General features: G+C 47.2%; 2 protein-coding genes across 5 annotated transcripts in view; one reads left to right on the top strand and one right to left on the bottom strand.

Moving 5' to 3' along the window:
- KLHL18 (kelch like family member 18) overlaps positions 1–16,038 on the bottom strand; it is a 37,027-nt gene extending 20,989 nt beyond the window's left edge. Inside the window, exon 1 of one of the 2 annotated variants that reach the window (XM_039524068.1) lies at positions 15,740–16,038. In XM_039524068.1, the coding sequence (XP_039380002.1) occupies positions 15,740–16,024 (285 nt within the window). In that variant the 5' untranslated portion in view covers positions 16,025–16,038. The remainder of the gene's footprint in view (positions 1–15,739) is intronic. The other variant, XM_039524069.1, reaches the window with a different exon arrangement.
- Positions 16,003–18,685, top strand: part of KIF9 (kinesin family member 9) — a 36,869-nt gene continuing 34,186 nt past the window's right edge. The window contains exons 1-2 of one of the 3 annotated variants that reach the window (XM_039524065.1): positions 16,003–16,176; positions 18,603–18,634. Coding sequence is in view for 1 of the 3 variants with exons in the window: in XM_039524063.1 (XP_039379997.1) it covers positions 18,577–18,634 (58 nt within the window). In the remaining 2 variants the exon portion in view is untranslated. Of the gene's footprint in view, positions 16,177–18,576; positions 18,635–18,685 lie in introns of those variants that run through there. The other 2 variants (XM_039524066.1, XM_039524063.1) reach the window with 2 other exon arrangements.

An 18,685-nucleotide genomic window follows, 5' to 3' on the forward strand; every position in this document is an offset into this window, starting at 1 on the left:
GTGGGCTCTGGGGTGGGGCCAGAAATGAGGAGTTCAAGCTGCGGGAGGGGGATCAGAGCTGGGGCAGAGGGGTGGGGCATGGAAGGGGGTCGGGGTGCAGGCTCCAGGCGGCACTTACCTCAAGCACCTCCTGGAAGCAGCGGCATGTCCCCCCTCTGGCTCCTATGTGGAGGCATGACCAGGTGGCTCTGTGTGCTGCCCCATCCACTGCACCCCTGCGGCTCCCACTGGCTGTTGTTGCTGGCCAATGGGAGCTGCGGGCCAGCGGTTGGGGCAGAGGCAGCATGCAGAGCTCCCTGGCTGCCCCTATGCAAAGGAGCCGGAGGCGGGAACATGCTGCTGCTTCCGGGAGCCACACAGAGCCACGGCACGCGTAGAGTGGGGCAAACCCCGGACCCTGCTCCCTGGCAGGAGCTTGAGTGCTAGATTAAAACAACTGAAGGGCCGGATGCGGCTCCCAGGCTGTAGTTTGCCCACCCCTGCTCTAGACCGTAACATCACAAATAACAATTAGGAAGGCCAACTCTATAGTGTAAAGGTATTTCCCTATTATTTTTCCGCCTATAAATCGTGTTAAGTCAAATGCATGCCATACGTCACTTTCTAGTTCTACTGTATTATTATTTATACACATTTCCTGCTGTAGCGGGGTGGTCACCCTGCCCCTGCCTGGAAGGGTTGAAAGCAGCCTGGGAGAGGGCTGTGGCAGAGAAAAGCTGGGCTGATCTGGGAAGCAGCCACAGCTGTAGCCAGTGCAATCAGGGCCCAGCTGGCCCTTATAAGAGGGCAGTGGGCCAGAAGCACAAACAGTCTCTCTCTGCGTTCAGAGAGGGAGAGGGGCCTGGCTGCTGGGAAGCTCAGGGTGCCTAGAGTGAGGCAGGGCTGGGGAATGGCCAGAGGGGCTGGGGAGCCGCAGGCCGGCAACTCCCCAGGCTGCAGGGCCTTGTCCAAGGCCCCATAGAGGTACTGGGTTGCAGGGAAAGGCAGCAGGTCCAAACCCCCCTTGCCTGTGATGAGTGGCTTATATTGAAGTCTGCCCCAGGGAAAGGGGGCTAGTTGGTGACTGGCAGTAGCCTATGACTGGGGAGGGGAGACCCTGAGACTGAGGGGTGCACTGCCAGGGGGCAGCACCCCAGATAACAGGGCACCGCGTCCGGGACATGGGGCCAAGCGGCAGCAGGACACCGGCCTGCAGAGGGCGCTCCGGAGGCTGGATGAGCTAATTCCCTGAGACGACCAGCAGGAGGCGCCGCAGGGGTGAGTCTCACATTGCTACACCTGCCCTTCAGAGCTTAGGCTGACCAAAACAACACCAGTCACTAGACAGGAGTTCAAAGGAGACCGAGTGTGGAGGAGAAAGAGGAAAGGCTGCTTGAGGAAGAAGGGAATTAGAAGTGGCTGACAGAGGAGAGCAAGGAGAGTGGTCCAGGGGTAAGGGCAGCCTGAGAACATACAGGAAGCAGAGTGGGGAAGAGGCCAGAGGGAGGACTGGGAAGAGTTTTGGAAGGGGGAAGTAGGAAATGAGACCAGACAGGCTGGGGAGGGGGTAAGATTATGCCAAGCAAGAACAGTGAACTTGAATCAGACTTGGGAGAAGACAGAAAGCCGATGAAGGGACTTGAGTAGGCACGTGGGTTGGCGTGACTTGGTTGAAAAGGGAAGAGGAAGCTTATTTAGCAACTGCACTTTGAACAGATTGGGCAGGGGGAGAGTTGAGAGGCAGCGAGGAAAGGTTACAATAATCAAAGCAAACGTGGAGACAGCGAGGAAAGGACTGGTTTTGGAGGTATTAAAGCAAGAGGACGTAGTAAGACGGCAGCTCGCACAGTTCTGCCATGTTTGGGTTGCAGCCACAACACAGATTTCCACATACTTCTACAGTACCCACGTGCCTCACAAACTTCACCACAGATGTCCTGCAATGGGGCACAGGGTGATAAGTGACTCGCCCAAGGTCAGACAAGAAGTCTGTGGCAGGGCAGGGAACTGAATGTGAATCTCCCGAGTTGCAGGCTAGTTTCTCAGGCTTATTTAAACCCCAAAGATTTGTTTCCATGGATGCTAAGGAGAGTAGAAGGGTTCCTACTAAGGGTTTTATGAAGCCACTTTTGCTTAAAAGTGAACCCAAATCTTGCACTGAGCCTACCTGAGAGAACCCATTGAACACACACAAGTACACAACATAGAGCGTGCTTGGTGAGCCAAACCCACAAAGAGGAAGGAAATTTTCAGTTAAAGAGCCTCTGCACCTCAGGAAGCTAATGAGCATAACAGGCTTCTACTATGCAAATGTTCTTTTATTGCATTTCCTTTTCCATCACGGTGAATTACCGAGCTCTGTGTCTAAATGTTGGAAGAGATTTTGCTTTTGCATAATCACTTCCATGTGGGTGAACAAATCCCGCCACAAGCATCAGACCGTGGAATTACGCAGCTCACAACGAAGAGCAGTCAGAGTGGAAATGAGACAGCCACTGAGCCAGCTTTCAGGTGAGATACCGTTATCTAGCGGTCTGAATGCACGACTGGGATGTCGGGTCAGCTAGGCCGGGGTTGGCAACCTTTCAGAAGTGGTGTGCCAAGTCTTCATTTATTCACTCTAATTTAAGGTTTGGCATGCCAGTCTTACGTTTTTAGAAGGTCTTTCTATAAGGCTATGATATATAACTAAACTATTTGTTGTATGTAAAGTAAATATGGTTTTTAAAATATTTAAGAAGCTTCATTTAAATTAAATTAAAATGCAGAGTTCCCCGGACCAGTGGCCAGGACCTGGGCAGTGAGAGTGCCACTGAAAATCAGCTCGTGTGCCGCCTTCGGCACGCGTGCCATAGGTTGCCTACCCCTGTGCTAGGCTCTATTCTCAACCCGTCCACAGCTGACTTTGGCCAAATCACTGCACACACCGTGCCTCAGTTTCCCTCACCTATATGACTGAGTTGATCATCACTCACCTCCCAGGACCATTGAAGGTAAGTGTTTCTACAATAGTTTGAAGGTGTAAAATGTATTAAAAGTAGATCAAGAGTCAGAAGTGGTGGAAAGCAAGAAAAGTATCAGCTCCATGGGGTTTTGGTAAAACATGATCTCTCTAAAAACATCACCCAACATGATGGCTCTGACTCTCCAAAGCCAGCGGTCCCTGTGGTGCGACAGCAGGAGACAGTGTTCTTTGAACTACTGCACATTTAGTACATGTAGCCACAGTAAAGTGGTTATTGCCACCTCTATCCTCTTAACTCAGCCCCTTTGTGCTGAAGCAGTAACGAACATATGATCCATCCCATGTCACAGGATGCCCTGTTATGCAAATGATCCCCTGCCCCAGTAACATGTATTTCCATCCAGCCACATACGTGGACCCCATTTGTTTTATTGACGCCAATAATCCATGTACAGGCCACCACTTTATAACAGCATCCCTGGTCAGATTACCTGTGGGATCCCATTACAGACTGAGAAGACAGCCTGGATTCAGCAGGCCAATGCTCAAACCACTGTACCTATCCCTCCCCTGCCTGCACAGCTAAACCAGTTTCTAAATGTTAGGTCACACTGAGAGCAGAAGACTGCAACTAGACTAGGTTTCCACCAGTCAAATGGGAACCACAGTTCAGTCTAGGGTTTTAACGCAACAACCTGTACAAGCACTGTAATTAAATCAGAACGCACTGCCTCTTCAGTGCCCAGTCACACCTTGTGAGACTTTAGAACAAAACCTCTGACCTGAGCAGTAGTTTTGCTGGTGAAAGATTTAGAAAGAAACAGCAGCAGGGTTGGCTGCCAGAGGTAACCTGGCTGTTGTTCAGCTAGTCTAGATTCCAGACCAGATGTCAGAGATGCCAGGCTTGTTCAGCAGGTTCTGCATTCTTCTGTGCCCTTCCTACACTGCATTTGAACATATGCTAGCAACAGTCATTTAAACAGCTGTTGGTAGCCCAGGACTCCAGATCAGCGTGGGAAGGAATAATTTTTATTTGAAACACATTGTAACAGCAGCACCCATCGTACCAGGACATCAGACACCAAGAGATCAAGCAGTTCTGGTATTGGCGACATCTCCAAATGATGGAACCTTATCTATCTAGGGTACTTATGTGGCTCCCCACTACCACAGCATCTGAGCACCTCATAATCTTCAGTGAGGTACCATTATCCCCATTTTACGGACAGGAACTACAACACAAAGGATGTATCCAAGGTCACACAGGAAGTCTGTAACAGAGCAGAGACTAGAATCCAGGTCTTCCAAGTCTAAGTCCTGTGCCCTCGCTGCTGGACCATACTTACTCTAATCTCGTATTCTCGCCTCCCCCCAGGGTCAGCTGGCTTTTCCCCTGCTCCGACAATCCACTCCCGTTATCAAAGTGGCACTTCTTAGGGGCTGCCTCAACCAAATGAGGCCCTCAATGGCCTGGGCTCAGAGTGTCTAGAAGATTGCCTAAAGCTTTGGGATAAAGACTGGTCAACAATTCCACTCCCCTAGCACAACACGTCTCTCTACGGTAAGGGTAAAGCTTGTCTGTGCAAGAGACAGGGCTTTCTCAGGTGCCCGCCCGAAACTCTGGAATGTACTCCCACAGGAACTAAGGGCCATCACAAAACTCTCTCTCTCTCGCTCTCTCTCAGAGCACCTTAGGCCTTACCATCTCTAACAAACATATAGCAACATTGGTGTGTGCATTATATATATAAAAATAAACTCCACTGGACCCAGTTCTGCCCCCTGTGGGGAGGAGCAGAGAACACATGCGACAGTCATGCTGCTCAATGCACTACTAGATGACATTCAGATACTACAGTAATGAACACAGGATAAGAACCAATATAGAAGTGCTCCAGGATAGGTAGTGGTTCCTTCACAAACGCTTTTATCAAACACATTCTTTTGCAGAAATTGCACAGTGATCTTACCCCAAAACCATGTGGTCTCATTAAAACAAGTTGTCTGCAGTGTTGGTCCCAGGATATCAGAGAGACCAGATGAGTGAGGTGCTCTGTGTAGCTCAAAAACGTCTCTCTCTCACTACCAGAAGTTGGTCCAATAAGAGTACCTCACTCTTCTGGTCTCTCATTAAAATGAGGTTTATTAGCGAGAGAACTAGACTAAAATAAAAGTAATGGTCTGCATGTCATATCAAATTTTGTCCATGACAAGAAATGGATACTAGTTTTTCCTGCACAAGAGTTCTTTTGATGATAGATGCATGCAACAGTCTCTCAATCGACCTTTACATCTCATCCAAACAAGCATTCCCACCTCTAAGGGCAGTCTGCTCCTCTCTTTGGTTGGCCCTAACAAACATGGGTTTGCATGATAGTTATCAGCCTGGAAGAAACAACATGGACTGATCAGGCTTCAATGTTAAAGATCCAGGGTTTATAACATTCTTACAATTCATTCTTAACATTAATTCTACTGTATCAAATATAAATTACAAGCAGATCAAAGGCTATCGGACAAGCACCTCTAGCGAAACCAGAAGAGTCAGCAGATTTTGTTGAAGATAAAAAGAGGCCATTCAGTTTCTGTTTTGACTTTGTAGGGCATGGTTAACACAACAGGGCCATTTTGGGAATTGACCATTATGTCCAGCCTTTATCAGGGCATCTGGTTGTAAATTTAAACAAACCAATAAATTGTAGACATTCACTGAACAGATCAGGTTTGGTGTTTTGCATAGTAGCACCCCAAAACAGGATTTCACTGGGCAATTGCTCTCACAAGGCAAACGGAAGCATTCTACTTCAAAACATCTACACTGATGTGTCATTTTCAGTATCCGCTGTCCTTTGTTCCATGTTACTAAGTGATATTTGCCTAAAACAAGGTGTGACATAGGCAGGCCAGATCCCAGCTCTTGCCCAGGCTGCAGGCATTAGCTAAGAATTAACAAACTCATAGCTGGAGACTGGCCAGTTCACCTGTACGTTTGTTTTGCTCGAAATAGGCATCAGTCTTATAAGAATGCATCCAGTGTTTAGACTACAAAATGCTTGCATGCATTCATCTCACGTAATGTGTGTATTCCAGGCTATAAGAAAATATGTCAATTTTGCTTTATAACTTTGAAAATGTTTGCTCTAAAGTTGTGAGCCCAGGCACTGGCATCATCCCCACACTCATCCAAAAGGAGTTTCAAAATCAGATCGGCATCAAGGAACATCCCAATATAGAGAACTGGTTACTGGCCCTGTTGCACCATGGAAATGCTATGGGCAAGGAAGCTTGTCCTGTGGATTTGGAAGCTGAATGAAGGAAATAAAACTAAGTCACAGGAAATTTTTTCCATCTTTTTTGACTGTTTGAACTCTGACAAGGCTAGAGACAAACTGAAGCCAGAGATCCTGGGTCCGTCCTGAGACACACTTTGAATTGACAGATCACTACAACTCTGTCACTCTTAGGATTTAGATGATAACTCGCTTGCGTGTGTATGTTTGCTTGCTTTAACCTGTAAATAACTCATTTCTTTTTCCCAGTTAATAAACCTTTAGAGAGTTTATTACAGGATTGGCTACAGGTGTTGTCTTTGATGTAAGATCAAGAGTATCAGGTGATTTGGGGCAAGTGACTGGTCTCTTGGGACTGGAAGCAACCTGAACATTTGGTGTAAGTGACCACTTATCAGTACGCCCAGTTTGTCTGGGTGGCAAGATGGACTGGAGAGTCTCAGAGGACTGTTTGTGAATCCATGATAAGACTGTTTTAGTGATCCAGAAGAGAGACTTGTTACTGGCTTGGTGAAATAAAATTATAGAGCACACCACCAGTTCAGGGTGTCTGCCCTGTTTTTGACAGTCTGCCCAGAGATAGGCTCTCAGTCGTGAGCCACTCCAGACAGCGTGACACAAGGATCTTTTAAGATTTCATCCATACTTTAAGTCAGAAGCTTCCATTTGCAATGACCTAATCTGTGTCATGGGAACAGCTGAGAGGTCATAAAAACACGGGCACTCATGTGAGTTCATACAGATTAGTACATTCACCTTTCACTTTTACAGACTAGAGTTCAAGTCGGTCTTCAGGCACAAACGAAATGCCAGGGCCTAAAGTGCTGTTGACAGGAGCGTCAGGAATAGACAGAACAGGGCACTACTGGTCAGGATTGGTAGAGCTGTTTGAGATCGCTCTGTACATCGCTTGCGTGCTCAAATTAGCTCTTCTAACCCTTCCATTTCCTGAGCAAAAATCTTAGTACTAAAGGGCAAGGAGTCTGGGAAGAGTTGACAGAAGGATAAAACTATTTTTAGAAATATTTTACAATCCATATTAGCAAGTGTCTTGAAGTTTCCTGGAGAAAGACACAGTTTACAGGGACTCAGCGGAACCCATTACAGGCAGAATCACCCATGCAGTTTATTCTACTTCTGACACAGGATATTATGCAATGCTCCTTTACTAGGAGTACTAGACTAATGAAAAATCATTCTCCCACACACTTAAAATATTAATTAGTTCCAACACATAACAGAGCTTTCTTCATAGAAAAACATGGGTGTAACGTTAACATCAACTTCGTTTTTCTAGGGATTTGTTTTAAATGTATTGGGAGGTGTGTGTTATGGTGGAGGTTGGCTAATCCTTGAATGAATTGTTATTTTAAATTGTGAGGGTGCCTCGAGCTGGAGATAATTAGGGGCCCGGGGGAAGTTCTGTTAAGGACACTGGAACAAATCTGCATTGTTAAGAAAAGTTGCAATTTTTGTGAATTTTTGCAATGATCTTTAGCGGCTGCAGAGAGCACACAGGTGCAGGATTGTGTTGTTGGGGTTGGGTTTTTTTAGGTCTCATCTGAAATTATACACATAATAAACTGCATGGAATTCCATTTATCTACCGTGGAAGGATGAAGGACAGTTCTGATATCTTTATGAGTCTGTTTTCTAACATGCTCCACAAATATAGACAATCAGATCTGTGCATTTATTGATGTGAAACCCTTCTAACACTGACATAACTGACTTTGGGATAAGCATGATTAGGATTGTCTGAACCACTGGAGCAGAGCCAGCAAGTCTATCTGCAGTCAATTTAATCTGGAGACGTTTCCGATAAAGGCTTTATTCTAGCAAGGTTACACGTCGAGTGAAGGTGTATCATTTGAGTACAGCATAAGAGTAGGATATCTTGCCAGACCTGTACACTTTCAAATATTCTAATCAGCCATATGCAATTAGTAGTAATCTGAATGAGGCCTTCCTACTGTTCCAGTCCAGGTGACAAACAGCAACAACAGAAATCAACTCTGGTAGAACTAACTAGTGTTAAAGTGATGGGAGGGGGGCATCATTTCTGAAAGAGATATAGTTATAAAGAGCACATGTCCCAGCATGCTATTCTTCAGTCTTGATCTGTCTCAGCTTGGAGATCAAGAGAGAGATATTGGGACCTGTAGCTTTTGCAAGACAGACTTCTGCAATAACAATGACTGCTGCTATGATTGGCTCCATTGTATATAAATTGGGTGCAGTCCTTGGGTTTCCAGCAATATGCTAATGTGGCCCACGGATATATTTGAACCTGGGAACAAAGGAAAAAGGCAAACTGTAGAAAGCAGACCAGTCCAGATGACGTTTATCCTAACAAGGCATCTGCGACCGAGAAGGCTCAGTAAGAATGCAAACCCTTGTCAATTGGTTTTGGTTTGACTTAAAAGTCCATTGGGTCTCTCAAGCAGAGCTGAGCAAGAATGGAGTCTAACCTCATCGTAATAGCTAATTTCTTCAGTTAACTGTAATTCTTGGCACCTCCATAGCACTTTTCATTTGAGGATCTCAAAAACACCATTAGTAAAGCTTCAAATGCCCCTGTGAGAGATGAGCAAGAACGACCACTCCCATATTACTGATGAGAAAGACTGGAACAGTGAGATGAAGTAAGCTGGCCAAAATCTCTCCAAGCACAGCATTTCTAATCTCTCAACTCATCCACAAGGCAAATCAATAGCAGAGCTATGGGACTAGAATGCACCACCATTGGTTCCCAGTCCCCTGCTTTTACCATTAGACCACATTTTCTCTGTCCACTGTTCTTCCGAACAAACGGCCCCAGCAAGAACCACACTGCTTTGTCTGAAGGAAGGGAACATGCCAATACTACAACACGCCCACCAGCTTGAGAAATGAAAGAATTTAGAACACCAAGATCTCCTTCCTCTAGGGAACCGCTCCTAACATCACATGACCACCCAATAAAACTGTTTTTATACCCAGTTCCTGTACAGAACCAGAGGGCCCCGCATACCAGAAAAATCAAATCATTAGGTTTCCGTTTAAAAAACACAACACAGCTGTAACTAAAGAATTATTCAATCTTATCTGACTCAATGGGTTATAATCCCTGAAGACCCTCGGTACTGCAGAGTTTGTGCTGTGCTGCTGAAGTTACTAGGCGATGTTCCCTGTTCTGTCACTGTGCATCACTCCTAAACCTTTCCAAAGCCTCTAAAGAAGTTTAAATTATCCAAACACTGTTCATTTTCCTGTACCTCTGCACTCCCTAGTTCTGTCCCTGAGAAAGCAAGAGAAAAGCTGCTCCTGTTGTAGCTGCAGACCAACCTGGAACACCTCATCTCACAAGATATCTAGTTTGAACCTAATTTGCAGATAAGAAGTTTAAAGTAAGCACTAATTCTCAATCCACCTGAGGCACCCAGATACATGACAGTCAGGGCAGTATAAATGCCTCACAGTAGTCAATGGCAAAACAGCCGTCAGTTTCCAGATAGTGACATTCCTGGTAGTTGTACTTTATTCTTGGAGTCGGTCAAGAAAGCCTCTAGAAACTCAACTCAGAAAAAAAGAGCCCCTCTTCACATCTGGTGATTCTCTGGTGTAAAGTCAACTGATCTACTTCACTGACAGTACTAACATTGGAAACCTAGGACATATCTTATCCGTTAGGAAACTTGCCCCGGTGTAACTAAAATTGATCTAGAATAGTTACAGTGGTGCAAGATTTCTAACAGACAAGGCTACAGAAGAAAACAGAAACAAAGAACAAAGCAACCCGAAGAGATTAGAGCAGTGGGAGATGCAGAGAACTAGGAAAGATTTGGTTCTATTACACATAAATCCCCATATATGGGAAAGGGAAGTTAACAGCACAGTGACAGAACAGGGAATACATCCAAGAAGCCATGCTCCAGTTGATTTTCCTTTGTTTCCTTAAAGACATGCTAAAATTTTTCTTCATGGAACCAAGTAACTTAGTTGCCCCAGGGAAGTACAGTAACGCCTCACTTACCAATATTTCGTTATGTTGCTGATCTATTAGGGAACATACTCATGTAAGTTGTGCAATGTTCACTTATAATGTCGTTTTGTGGGTGGGGGCTTGGAACTAGGGTTGGCTACAAGCCCCCCATTAGCTCCCCTCCACCCCCCCCAGCACCTCCCGCACACGAGGCCCATGGATCAGAACCTCCCCCGTCCTGAACGCAGTGAAACAGCTGTTTCGTCATGTTCAGGAGGCCCTGGGGGCGGAGGGGAGAGGAGTGAGGATGCGGCACACAGACTCTCCCCCCGCCCTCGCCGCGCACCTCCTGCTCGCAGCAATCAGCTGTTTTGCCGCACTCGGGAGGCGCGGGGGAGGCACTGATCCGCGGGGCCTGCTGTGGGGTGGGAGACGCTGAGAGATGGGTGGAGGGGAGCTGATAGAGGGGCTGATAGAGAGGCCAGCCAACCCTGGTTCCAAGCCATCACCTGCTAGATCTGATGGGCTGCTCTTCCAGAGAATCCCGCAAGTAGTGGACAAAATACTGTATTAGCAGGCAGAGAAAAAAACATCCCTGGAACCTAACTCCCCTACTTACATTAATTCAGTGGCTCTCAAATTTTTATACTTGTGACCCCTTTCACATAGCAAGCCTCTAAGTGCGACCCCCTCTTATAAATTAAAAACACTTTTAAAATATATTTAACACCATTATAAATGCTGGAGGCAAAGCGGGATGGAGTTTGACAGCTCGTGACCCCCAATGGAATAACCTCACGACCCCCTGAGGGGTCTCGAGTTCGAGAAGCCCTGCATTAATACTTCTAGGGAAATTGGATTCAATTACCATCATTTCGCTTAAAGTCACATTTTTCAAGAATATGACTACAACGTTAAGCAAGGAGTTACTGTAATGGAACAGGGGCTGGGAGAAGAGGTGCCTAGCTTAAGGTGGGACCCACAATCTGGAACAGTTTGAGAAAGACTGGACTAAGGAATGGTGTTACAAGCCCCTGATCTTAGCAACCGAGACAAACCCTTTACCTTGGCGCAGAAATGCAAGAGCATGAGCCCTCAATGGGCACGTTGTACCCTAGCAGGGTGCGCTTCTGCCAGACACACAGCTTAACTTCTGCCCCAGAAACCTTGTGTTCACAGAGATGATCATGAGGAGCAGTGACAGACTTCCCCAAACCCAGTTTAGAATAATCAGAGATTTGACAGATCCAGTCAAATCAGCACTTCTTTGTCTAATCGCAGCTAAACCAAGCTGCCAGCTGCTGCTGAAACAACACCACGGTCTATTGAGCAACCTGAATTGCAGCGGCAGTGATTCTCAGATGAGACGGAAGAGAAGTGTTGGTACAACGTTAAAGTTATCTTACAGGTTTCTTTTGGCAATGATCCTTTGAATATTGCTGTTTGCTAATTGTGCACTTTTCCATTAGACAAGTAGGTGTGTCAAATACCCGGCCCATTTATGTGGCTTTAATGACACATTCAGATTCTTTCATTTTAAAATTAAAGTTTCTAGACACCGTGGTTGTGAAGTTATTTTTTCAAACGTGAGCCAAGTGTAAACTGATGTAGTGTCTACACTACAAAATTAAGCTGACCTAATTTACGTCAGCATTCAGCCGCCGCAGTAATTACACAGCTTGTACGTGTCTACACTTTGCTCCTTGTGTTGGAGGTGCACGTCTTCACCAGGAGTGCCTGTATCGATTGTGCTGTCAGCATGGGACAGCTCCTGAAAGCCAGTAACAGTCGACGTAAGCAATGCAGTGCCTACACTGACACCGCGTCGACCTAACCACATTGACCTTGACTCTACGCCACTCATGGAGGTTGAGTTATTAAGTTGGCGTAGCGGGGCCGTTACGTCACCAGAAACCAAATTTAAGGTTGACACTTCCATAGATGCAAGGCAGCTTACATGAGCCTAACTCTGAAGTGCAGACCAGGCCTGAGTATGCAAGCAGACGAGGAGTTCACAGCTTTCAGACACCCTCATGTCCCCCGACCTATTCATCTTATTGAGCTGTTGACTCTAGAACGACGCAGTCAGCTAAGCAGTCAGAAAAGAAGAGGAGCAAAACACAGAAGTGGTCCCAAAGATTAGCACAATTAATGAGCCAAGTGAGATACAGGGACTTTAATAACAATGTACAAACCTCCTATTGATGTCTATAGATCCAGAGTAAGATTTTGTCCTAGATTCATACCCCAGGCCCACAGACTACTGTTACATATTGAATTCAGCCTTTAACACAGGAGTTAAGACACTCCAAGTCTAATTCATTGTAATCCAAATAATAACGAGTAAGTGTTCTGGGTTTAATATTCATCATATTAAATTAGCTCCTCTTTCAGTTATGGCCATAACACTCATTTTTGTCACTGATTTTATCCCTTCTATCTCTACTTACAGGAAGCAGAAAGTTAGGTAGAGCTAATACTACTGAACCATTTAGGTCCTGTCCACCCAGCAACCACTACTATATGCTAGGGGAATCCCATTTACAGCCATTGTCCTCCAACATGGTTAGAGCACTGATCAACATCGGAGAAGAGACCATTATTCAACTGATCTGTACTATGGCCCACAACACTGTTTATTCCTGCTTCCCTTGCAAGATGGAATAGTGCTTTAACCACACCAGGGCCAGTTTTGGAAATCGGTCTGCAACACAATGTTTTTATTGTGCAGATAGTACCTTTTAGGTGCTGTCTCCATTACATCTGAAGTCAGCAAACCATAGTAAGCAACAACTGTTAAAATGGTGAAACGTGTACTAACACCCACCACCGAAGGGGACCCACTGACTAAAGCCTCCCCATGTTGTTTCTTCCATAGTTTGATGCTTGACACCATCTCTGCTAGACATACTATTTTGCAGGCCCCTTGTGCGGTTAACACATTTCACTGAATTTCAAGTTTCATCAATACATGTTAAAAAAGTGTTCTGTACAAGATCAGTGAACAAGTACATTTCATAAGTCAGCTATGTATTGAAGTGGCTGCTACCTCTACTTGAAAAACACACTCAAAATTGATAAAATTTGCTTCCCCAATACCCTGTACTGCATAATGAATAAAGCTGGAAAAAGCATCTTGCATTGAATGATCAAGAAGAAAGATTTGACTTGAAGAGAATGAGAATGTCAACTCAGCTGCTAAGGGACGTGCAGGTCAGTGCTGAAAAGTGAGTTGGCAGCTGGAGGAAGTGGCAGAGAAGTAGGATATTTCACTATCATGATTAATTACATTGAGACACACTCTTGAAGAGAACATAGTGTTAATGAAATAGCCTTAGACGTCAAAGTCCTTTATCGACACAAAAGCTATTTCATGGGTATTGGCACTTCAAACCTCATCTCCTCCCCCTGAAATATGTATCAAAAGTGAGCTTGGGAGAACCGCTCAAGCCTCTGCCACAAAGACCACCAAGGGTCCCAACCGTGATAATGGAATCTGTGATCTAGCTTAGGCAGACGTAATGCTATAGTGTCTAGACACAAAGGAATGCGGAACTGGACTAGTTTCAAATAGGTTAAAGACACATCAGGTAGCAACTACTTTAGATGCTACTAACATCTCAGGGGTGAGAGGCTCCCCATCTCCATCAGACATCCACACATGCTGGGTCATAACGCTATACAGATAGCGATCAACACTCTCTAAGAAACTTCCAAGCATGATCATCTAAGTTGTGGAGGGGATTCTCTGATTACGGCTAGCAAGCCTATCCCAAACATTTTATCTTAGATGGCACAACTTTGCTCATGGCCACCACACAGACAATGCACTGGTGAACACTGCTTAACCAAATATTCTTGTGAATTTTTCATTTAGATGTACCCAACCCGCACTACTCAGTGTAAGGAATGCAAAGTCTATTTATTTATGTAATCTTTTTCTAAGGCAGAGGGAAATGGGTGAAGAGTCTCAACCTGTGCAGACTGGGGAACGTTTTAGCGTTTCATTCAATAGTACAGTGTTGTACTCACTGGACTCGTCACATGCCTTGGGCATGGCAACAGCAGCACTGTATACATCTAAAAACGCCTATTCTGTTATTAACCTTTACAGGGATTCGAGCGTTTTTCTCTGAAGAATCTGCTATGGGCCACACTCAGATACTGATGTAGAGTGACCACCCTGTGGGAATTAGAAGGGAGTACAACGTCCATGATTCAGTCAGTGCTTGGACTCTTGACTGAGAGCATCAATAAGGATGCCAATTGCAGCTGTGGAGTTTTGTGATGTGGACACATCCACCAGACACTGGACTGAAACCAAACTCATTTTGCTTAGGCCACTAAAAGAATTGTAACAATTTTTTGCTATCACCATCCTGGGCTACATCTGAATTAGCAGCCTACAAACGACAGTATTGGTCTTCCACTACCTAATCTCTCTATGGCTCACATACCTGTAGCATTAAAGGGTCAATCCTATGCCAACCCATTACTCTGATTTACAGGTTTAAATCAGTCTCTCTATTATAACCACCTCTACATTTTGTGTGTGTACAGATCCCTGACTGTGGGACCTAGAAGCTACTGTAACACAATAAATAATATCTCCAAGCAGCAAAAACATAAGCTCCCTGAGCAATATTAATTTGTAGCATGACCATTTTAATTAAGTTTCCTGTTTCACAACAGTGCTCGCCAGTCTGGCATTAGAGACTGATAGCAGTGGGAACATCTCAAATTAACAAATATTTCTCCTACGGCACCTCAACGGAGAACACAAAACTATTTATGGGGCCACTCCTGGCATGCAAGGATGACTAGTGGCAAGTCATCTCAACAAATATTTAGGGTGAGGAGAGCTGGGCTAGATGACTCACTGGATGCCCCTTTCCACTCAAAAGGATATGACGTGAATGGAGATTAGCAAACTGTGGACGGCTTGGATTTCAGCTCCTTTTTGTATGTGATACGATCTCTAGCCTGGGCAACTATTTATACAGAGCTGCTCCTTCTGCCTCCTGTGGGGATGAAGGCACATGGGATTGGAACGACCAGCTGTCATAGGCCAGTGCCTACAGGTATCACACACCTTCACCCAAGCTGCACACTGGTGCTGGGGTGCGCACCAGTCTCAGTCACCCAAGACAGATGAGCTCCACCAAGCCAGGAGAGGTCCAGGGGGTGCGTGGAGGGAGCAGCCCCAACTCCAAAGCCTCCCCAAACTTCACTCACTATAGCACAGAAACCAACCTGGGCAGATGGGTGCCCTGGTTCTGCACCAAGGGGCAGAGCCCAACGCTGGGATGGGGGGAGGAGGAGGTCAAACCCCCCAACATGCTGCATAAGGTCAGGGAGAAGGGCCCCCATAGAAGACAGCACTGGTGGTGCAGACAGAGACAGGGGCTAGATGGTGGGTGGGGTGGGGGGTTAAGGAGAGACAACCCCCCCCCGGCCCGGGGCTCCCCATCCCATGCCCCACCCCGGCCCCCAGCCCGGGGCTCCCCATCCCATGCCCCCCAGTCCCGCCGCCCCCGGTACCTTGAGGGTCACGTCGCAGAGCTTGCCCTGCCTCCGGATCTCGCCCATCACCCCATAGCCCCGGCTGGGCAGGTCCCCCACCGAGAAATGCACCAGGTCCTCGGGGTCCAGCTCCGGCTCGGCCGCCGCCTCCACCATCTTCCCCGGGCCGCGGCCGCCGCGCTCGCCGCAGGGAGGAGAGTGACGCCTCCGTCCGACCCAGCTCCACGCTGGCCCCTCCCGGCCGCCGTAACCAACCAGAGCCCTCGGGCCCCCGCCGGAAACGGACTCCCCTCGCTTCCGCATTCTCTCGGAGCACTTCCGGACGCGGCAGGAAGTGGCGGTAGTCATGGTAACGGTGTGTACACCCACCTGCCTCAGCTTCGCCCCGGTGCCTGCGGCGCTGGGGGACCCGCAGCGACAGGAGCAGGCGGTGGCGGGAAAAGCGGCCGCTCCCGGTCAGTACCGGGCCCCCGGGCTCCTTCCCGCCTCCCGGCACCCCCGTCCCCCGCCTCCCTCCCCGGGCCTCTTCCCGCCTCCCGGCACCCCCGTTCCCTGTCTCCATCCCCACCCTCACCATCCAGCATCTTTGCCCCCAGTTCCTATCGCCCAGGCATCCCCGTTCCTCGGTCACCGTCCCCATCCCATCCCCAGTCCTTAGTCATCCCCGTCACCGACCCCATCCCCACCTCCCAGCCACCCCCATCCCTGTTACTGTCCCCATTCCTGTCCCCACCTCCCTGACACCGACCCCATCCTCACTAGCTGTTCCATCCCTCTGTGCCCGCCCCCAGCCTCATCCCCACCTCCCAGCCATCTCTAGCCCTCTTTTATCATCCCCATCCCACCCCCCCTTAGTCATCCCTATCCCTATCCTCACCAGCTGTTCTGTTCCTCTGTCCCCACCTCCCAACATCCCAATCCTCCTGTCCCCCTCATCCCCATCTCCTGTCTCCATCCCTGTCCTCATCCCCATCTCCCTGTTACTGTCCCCATCCCCTCCCCAGCCATCCCTGTCCCCATGTCACCATCCCCATCTCTCAGACATCCTCATCTCTCCATGACAATCCCCATCCCCCAGCAAATCTCGTCCCCACCCCTCAGCCACCCCCATCTCTCAGCCATCACAATTACTACCTCCACTTTCCCACTGTCCCCATCTTCGTCTCCACATCCCAACCATCTCCCTATCACCACCACCATCCCCGCTTCCCACCCATCCCTGTATTGCCACTGTTTTTTCTCCTCACCCCAGCCATCCCTGTGCTGCCACTGTCTGTGCATCTCATTGTCTCTGCATGACCACCACCATCCACACATCCCAACCAACCCCTCATCATCACCTCCTCCACCCTCACTAGCTGGATCACACCATCCTCTTCCCCATGTCCCAGCCATCTCCTATCTCATATTGCCATTGCTCCCATGTCACCACCATCCTCATCCCTATATCATCTCTGCCTCCATCCCCAATGTCCCAGCTGTCCCTGATCTCACATTGCCACGGCTCCTACATCCCATGTTCTCACCCCTGCATCACCTCCATTTCTGTACCCACATCCCAACGATCCTCATGCCACCTCTAATCCCACAGCCCTGTGTCACCGTTAGCTCTGTAACCACGTCCCAGGCATTTAAAAAATCTAGTTGACTGCATTACTTGGGAGATTGGTAATGGGCTATGGAGCCTTGCACTTCTAGGCCACTGATTAAAAGCCTGTCTGAGTGATTGATTGCTGGCAAAGTTGAAAGGCTATTTGGTGGCCTGTGTGGAATGACTTTGGTGGATCTCAATCAGTGGATAGGTGCCCATGTGACAAAAACAACCATCACAACTGACACGAATTGGCATCCTTGTTGCCGTCACAGCAGAAAGGCCAAGGACTGAACGGGCTGTGGAGTCTGAACTCCCTTTCTTATCCTTGAACCTTCTGTCAATGGTAAAGAGTCACAGGAGTCACTTTCTTCTAACACTGAACAAGGAATTTTATTACAATAAGAAAAATTTCATTAGCCCCAAGGCTATTCTCTCCCTCTCTGTGCTTCACCTTAGAGCTTCTGTTTAGAACCTTCTCCAGCTCCCTCTTCCTGCCTGGCTTCTTGCTACAGCTTTAAAGAAATAGTGCACCTATCCTCACAATCTTCTTGTCAAGGTAGAAACCTATTGCTGTGGTACTGTGAAAGATTACAGTACCACTACCTCAGCGGTTCTCAAAGTTTTGTACTGGTGACCCCTTTCACATAGCAAGCCTCTGAGTGTGACCCCCCCCTTATAAATTAAAATCACTTTTTTATATATTTAACACAGGGGTAGGTAACCTAAGGCACGCGTGCTGAAAGCGGCACGCAAGCTGATTTTCAGTGGCACTCACACTGCCCAGGTCCTGGCTACCGGTCCGGTGGGCTCTGCGTTTTAATATAATTTTAAATGAAGCTTCTTAAACATTTTAAAAAACATATTTACTTTACATACAGCAATAGTTTAGTTATATATTATAGACTTAGAGAAAGAGACCTTCTAAAAACATTAAAATGTATGACTGGCACGCGGAACCTTAAATTAGAGTGAATAAATGAAGACTCGGGCACAGCACTTCTGAAAAGTTGCCAACCCCTGATTTAACACCATTATAAATGCTGGGGGCAAAGTGGGGTTTGGGTTGGAGGCGAACAGCTCACAAGCCCCATGTAATAACCTTGTGACCCCTTGAGGGGTCCCGACCCCCAGTTTGAGAACCCCTGCACTACCTGAACTGTACCTGTTCTTTGGATAAAGAAAGAACTTCACTCTCCAGGACCATCAGTCATTCACTAGCACTAAATACATTTTAAAGTAATAACATAGAAACTGCATATTCATGTGTATCTGTTTCATCTTCTCCAGGTTTCCCCACAGGCCATTATCTGTATTAGTTGGTGAGTACCATGAGTCTGATGAGATGGTGAGAATTTTCCAATCTAAGGGTC

Source organism: Mauremys reevesii, linkage group 2, assembly GCF_016161935.1.
Source record: "Mauremys reevesii isolate NIE-2019 linkage group 2, ASM1616193v1, whole genome shotgun sequence".
Classification (NCBI taxonomy): domain Eukaryota; kingdom Metazoa; phylum Chordata; order Testudines; family Geoemydidae; genus Mauremys; species Mauremys reevesii.